Here is a 6,000-nt window from a genome sequence, read left to right on the forward strand (position 1 = left end):
TAACAATCAACTGGTTGTTTCCTGGTTGTCTTACAGCAGCACTCCTGTCCTATGTCACTCTGACACACTATTCCTCCGCTCTAACTATAGACATCAGGGCCAGATTGAGGGGTGACTTGACTTGCTTTCTTGGTATTTGAATCCAGCTAACAGTCTGGGCTATGTGTGTTAGCTTGTCCTACCAGACACAGACACCAGTACATGACAATTATCAGCGAGGAGAACTGAGTCTTAGGGCATGAAAAGCACTTCCATCAACACAAGGACAAACCCTGTGTTAGCTCGCCTTTGAGCAGACAGAACTATGCGAGTGCGGATAATTATGAAATGATAAGGTCCCAAGCAATCAAGTGCCTATTGATTTCACTGCCTGGTGGGTCAATAAGAATTTTTCACAGAGGGGAAATTACAAAGGAAAGCGGGGCCCAGTTTACAGGCAATTTACACCCTCCTCCTCTCTGATTTGAGAGGTTGCAGTATGTCATGGTTCATTCCCACAGAGGAAGAAGGAGAGAGCGAGAGAGAGAGAGAGAGAGAGAGAGAGAGAGAGAGAGACAGTTAGAGAGAGAGAGAGAGAGAGAGAGAGAGAGAGAGAGAGGGAGAGAGAGAGACAGAGAGAGAGAGAGAGAGAGAAGGAGAGAGAGACAGTTAGAGAGTGAGAGAGAGAGAGAGAGAGAGAGAGAGAGAGCGAGAGCGAGAGAGAGAATTCCAAAGAGCAACAGCTGCTGAAAAAATGAGCTCCTACAAATATTGAAATTTACATGGTTTTTAGAGTGAAGTACATCGGAAAAAAAACAAAAGAAAACTGCAAGACTGAATAAGAGACAAAACAAGCAACAAACAAAGAAGAAAGGCTTTTGAAAAAGTAACTATTTTTCATAAAACTGTGCAGTTATCTTAGCTAGCTGAATTGTTTACCAGTTGCTAAGCAGTTGCTAGGGACTCTCCTGGAAGAAGCTAGCTAGCTAACAAAGAATATCTAGTTAACAGAAGAAAAGAAAGACAAAATAAGACAAAATAAGGACAGAAGACAAAGGATATCAAAGTAAAACAGTCCTCTAAAAGACACAAGAGAGAATAATACAAGAAACAACGCTTCTATTGCAACATTGTGTACAGCGTTGCTATGGAAATTGTTTACCCACCAGACATCCAGACGAAGAAAGCTAAGAAAAGTTTCAAAGGTTTGATGATGGGACAGAACCATGAATGCCTGTTTGCAGATCTTACCAGTTGCAAAACAAGAGCAAATGTAATATTTTTTAGCAAACGAGGGCACATATGGAAAAGGTTTATTTGCAACAATTTCCCTTTCTCAAAAAAGAGAGGCATCAGCGAAGGATGTCATATCAGCATTTTTGAAGAAGCTGACCAGAGCAACACGTATCAAACAGTCAACGTATATAATAATGGAACTGTGTTGATACAAGGCAATGATTCAAGCCTCCAGACTTACCCTAAAAGCAGAAGCTGAACTCATCTCAGAAACTGAGGAAGAAGTAAGTTTGGAGAAAAGCAGGCCCCAACGGTCTCTGTGACCCAGCAAGAAGCCCTCAGTGTCCCTCTACCTACCTCACCTGCAGCAGACAGAGCCAAGGACATGCCTACAACACCAAGAACACCTGCTATGCAACGTTTCCAAAACACCCTCTCTCTAGTTGAAGCAGAGGTCATAGAACTCAGAGAGAACAAGCTTCAAGAGGATGACACTGTCCAGAAACTAAAAGAAGAAATGAAACAGTTCAGGGAGGAGAGCAGAGCATCTATTGCTAAATTAGAAAGCAGAATGGACAAACTGAGTCAGACAATTGATGACCTCAGAGACCATCTGAGCACAACAAGAAAGGAGCTAGAACAAAGAGAGAGGTACGTTGACCCCCTCAACCAGCAGCTAGTCAATATGTCCTCTGCATCTAGAGAACATGTCCACCAGCCTGGTACAACACAAGCAGAACCTGAGACCAGCATAACCAGCATGGCCTCCACCACACAGCCTGATGACACTGCACCCGCCTACCAGTCTGCTCCAGCCCAGATCAGCCAACCAGCCTCTCAGTCTGCTCCAGCTCAGGTCAGCCAACCAGTCTGATCCAGCCCAGGTCAGCCAACCAGCCTCCCAGTCTGCTCCAGCCCAGGTCAGAATACCAGTCTCCCAGTCTGCTCCCCCCAGACTGTCACCCACAACTGCAATCCTTATTGATTCAAATGGGAAGTTCTTAGTCCAGGAAAGATTATTCCCTAGACACCAGGTGTATAAATTCTGGTGTCCTACAACTGACAGTGCAATGCAGCTACTCAGTCAGACCAGGATTGACACCCCCGACAACATCATCATCCACACTGGCACAAACAACCTTCGTGCTAAAGGTGAAAATGTATCTGGGGCAGTGAGAAGAGTGGCAGAACGGGCACAGGCTATGTTCCCAACAACCAATATAGTTGTGTCCACCCTCCTACCAAGAAAAGACTTCCCAGGAAAGTTGATCGACAAAATAAATCAACAGATCACTGTGGACTGTGCCTCACTGCTCAACGTCAGAACGGCTCACCACCCCACTCTGACATGTGAACATTTATACGATAATGTACATCTTGATCAGGACAGTATCAGAACCTTTGCTAAGGACCTAAAGGATGCAACACTTGGCAGGGACCCACACACCCATCACCCCAGCAACAGAGTCCCCCCCCGCCCCACCTCTGAAAGCCTGCAGAGCATTGTATGCAATAAAAATGAAATTATTCAAAATCAACATCCCAATTAGAATTTGGACCAAAATATATGACAGTGTAATCCTACCAATAGCTCTTTACGGAATTGAGGTTTGGGGGCCACCCAATAAACTGGACTTTAAAATGTGGGACAAACATCCAATTGAAGCCCTACATGCAGAATTCAGAGAAATACACCAACTAATGTCCAGAGAAATACACCAACTAATGCATGTAGGGCAGAATTGGGCCGCTTTCCAGTAGTAATGAAAATACAGAAAAGATCATTAAAGTTTTGGCTACATCTAAAGTCAAGTCCAAATTCAAGTCTGCAATTTAAAGCACTTCAAACTCAAGAGCTGAGCCCAGAAACGAGCCCTCTCAGTCAGCTGGTGTTGGACCTAACCAACCAAGCTGACACCAGCACTGCTTCAAAATAAAGAATTCCAATGAACAAAATCATGAACCAATCAAAGGACTCATATTTACAACATTGGAAAAACGAAACAAAATCCAAAGCCGACTAAATTGCTATCTGACCCTAAACAGAGAATATGAATTGGCTGATTATCTCTACTCTGTCAGAGATACGAAGCAGAGACATATCCTTACCAAGTACAGGCTGAGTGACCATCAATTGGCAATAGAAACCGACAGACATAAAAAGATATGGCTAACCAAAGAGGAGCGTGTATGTGGTCACTGCACAACAGGGGAGGTAGAAACAGAGATGCATTTTCTCCTTTACTGTGATAAATATTCCTCACAAAGAGATTCATTATTCACAGAAATGACTACATTTATTCCAAATTTTAACTTATTAAACCCAGAGGAAAAACTAAAAATACTCATGGGCAAAGGAGCAATGGCTCCTCTTGCAGCCAAATATGTATTTGCCTGCCATAGCCTGAGGGATACTGAATAATAACATCTGAATAGTAAATAGTAAATTACTTATTATTATTATTACCATTATTATTGTTGTTTATCATTCCAAATAGTAGTGGTATGGGTGGTAATGGTAATGATGGTGGTGGTAGTACTGATGTAATGGTGAATATGACCGTTATTTAGTTATAAGTTAGTTATAGTTTCATTTTCCATATTTATATTTTTATATTTATTACATTTCTACTGTTGACTGTTACCATTTTATTGTTATTATTTTTGTATATAATTTTTATTATTATTTACTACCATCTTATATTATTATTTGTTATTGTTTATAATTGTATTATTGTATACATTGTTGCTTTGGCAAAATTGACACATTGTTTTTCATGCCAATAAAGCAGCTTGAATTTGAATTTGAGAGAGAGAGAGTGAGAGAGAGAGAGATAAAGACAGAGAGAGAGACAGAGACAGAGACAGAGAGAGAGAGAGAGTGAGAGAGAGAGAGACAGAGAGAGTAGAGAGAGAGAGAGAGAGAGAGAGAGAGAGAGACAGAGAGAGTGAGAGAGAGAGAGAGAGAGAGAGAGACAGAGAGAGAGAGAGAGAGAGGAGGATTATATGACTGAGGTGAGTGGGTAGGAGATGACAGTTATTGTCATGGTGTGTTCAGAATGCACTAACCTGGATCTGAGCGACGTCCAGGCACGGATTTGTCCTGCAGCGGTAGAAAACAGACACCATGATCAACTACTGTGACACACACACTGAGTCATTTAATTGAATTACCAACAAAGTTCACTGTCACTGCACCCTGAAACACAGGTTTGCTCAGACAGAGATTGAGACATAAACCTAATGTTTCCTCTCACTAACCTACATACAGTACCTACATACTAGTGTACATCACTAACCTACATACTAGTGTACATCACTAACCTACATACAGTACCTGCATACTAGTGTACATCACTAAGCTACATACAGTACCTACATACTAGTGTACATCACTAACCTACATACAGTACCTGCATACTAGTGTACATCACTAACCTACATACAGTACCTACATACTAGTGTACATCACTAACCTACATACAGTACCTACATACTAGTGTACATCACTAACCTACATACAGTACCTGCATACTAGTGTACATCACTAACCTACATACAGTACCTGCATACTAGTGTACATCACTAAGCTACATACAGTACCTACATACTAGTGTACATCACTAACCTACATACAGTACCTGCATACTAGTGTACATCACTAACCTACATACTAGTGTACATCACTAACCTACATACAGTACCTACATACTAGTGTACATCACTAACCTACATACAGTACCTACATACTAGTGTACATCACTAACCTACATACAGTACCTGCATACTAGTGTACATCACTAACCTACATACAGTACCTGCATACTAGTGTACATCACTAACCTACATACAGTACCTGCATACTAGTGTACATCACTAACCTACATACAGTACCTGCATACTAGTGTACATCACTAACCTACATACAGTACCTGCATACTAGTGTACATCACTAACCTACATACAGTACCTGCATAATAGTGTACATCCCTAACCTACATACAGTACCTACATACTAGTGTACATCACTAACCTACATACAGTACCTGCATACTAGTGTACATCACTAACCTACATACAGTACCTGCATACTAGTGTACATCACTAACCTACATACAGTACCTGCATACTAGTGAACATCACTAACCTACATACAGTACCTGCATACTAGTGTACATCACTAAGCTACATACCTACATACTAGTGTATATCACTAAGCTACATACCTACATACTAGTGTACATCACTAAGCTACATACCTACATACTAGTGTATATCACTAACCTACATACAGTACCTGCATACTAGTGTACATCACTAAGCTACATACATACATACTAGTGTATATCACTAAGCTACATACCTACATACTAGTGTATATCACTAAGCTACATATCTACATACTAGTGTATATCACTAAGCTACATACCTACATACTAGTGTATATCACTAAGCTACATACCTACATACTAGTGTATATCACTAAGCTACATACCTACATACTAGTGTATATCACTAAAGCTACATACCTACATACTAGTGTACATCACTAAGCTACATACCTACATACTAGTGTACATCACTAAGCTACATACCTACATACTAGTGTATATCACTAAAGCTACATACCTACATACTAGTGAATATTACTAAGCTACATACCTACATACTAGTGTACATCACTAAGCTAAATAACTACATACTAGTGTACATCACTAAAGCTACATACCTACATACTAGTGTATATCACTAAGCTACATACCTACATACTAGTGTACATCACTA

The 6,000-nt window shown here is 40.6% G+C and overlaps 1 protein-coding gene across 2 annotated transcripts in view; it reads right to left on the reverse strand.

The window, feature by feature from the left end:
- The window catches only part of LOC121569363 (guanine nucleotide exchange factor VAV3), a 168,849-nt gene that overhangs the window by 49,772 nt on the left and 113,077 nt on the right, over nt 1-6,000 (reverse strand). For both annotated transcript variants that reach the window (XM_041880256.2, XM_041880257.2), the window contains exon 19: nt 4,285-4,318. In XM_041880256.2, the coding sequence (XP_041736190.2) occupies nt 4,285-4,318 (34 nt within the window). The remainder of the gene's footprint in view (nt 1-4,284; nt 4,319-6,000) is intronic.

Source organism: Coregonus clupeaformis, chromosome 7 (assembly GCF_020615455.1).
Source record: "Coregonus clupeaformis isolate EN_2021a chromosome 7, ASM2061545v1, whole genome shotgun sequence".
NCBI classification, from domain to species: Eukaryota; Metazoa; Chordata; class Actinopteri; order Salmoniformes; family Salmonidae; genus Coregonus; species Coregonus clupeaformis.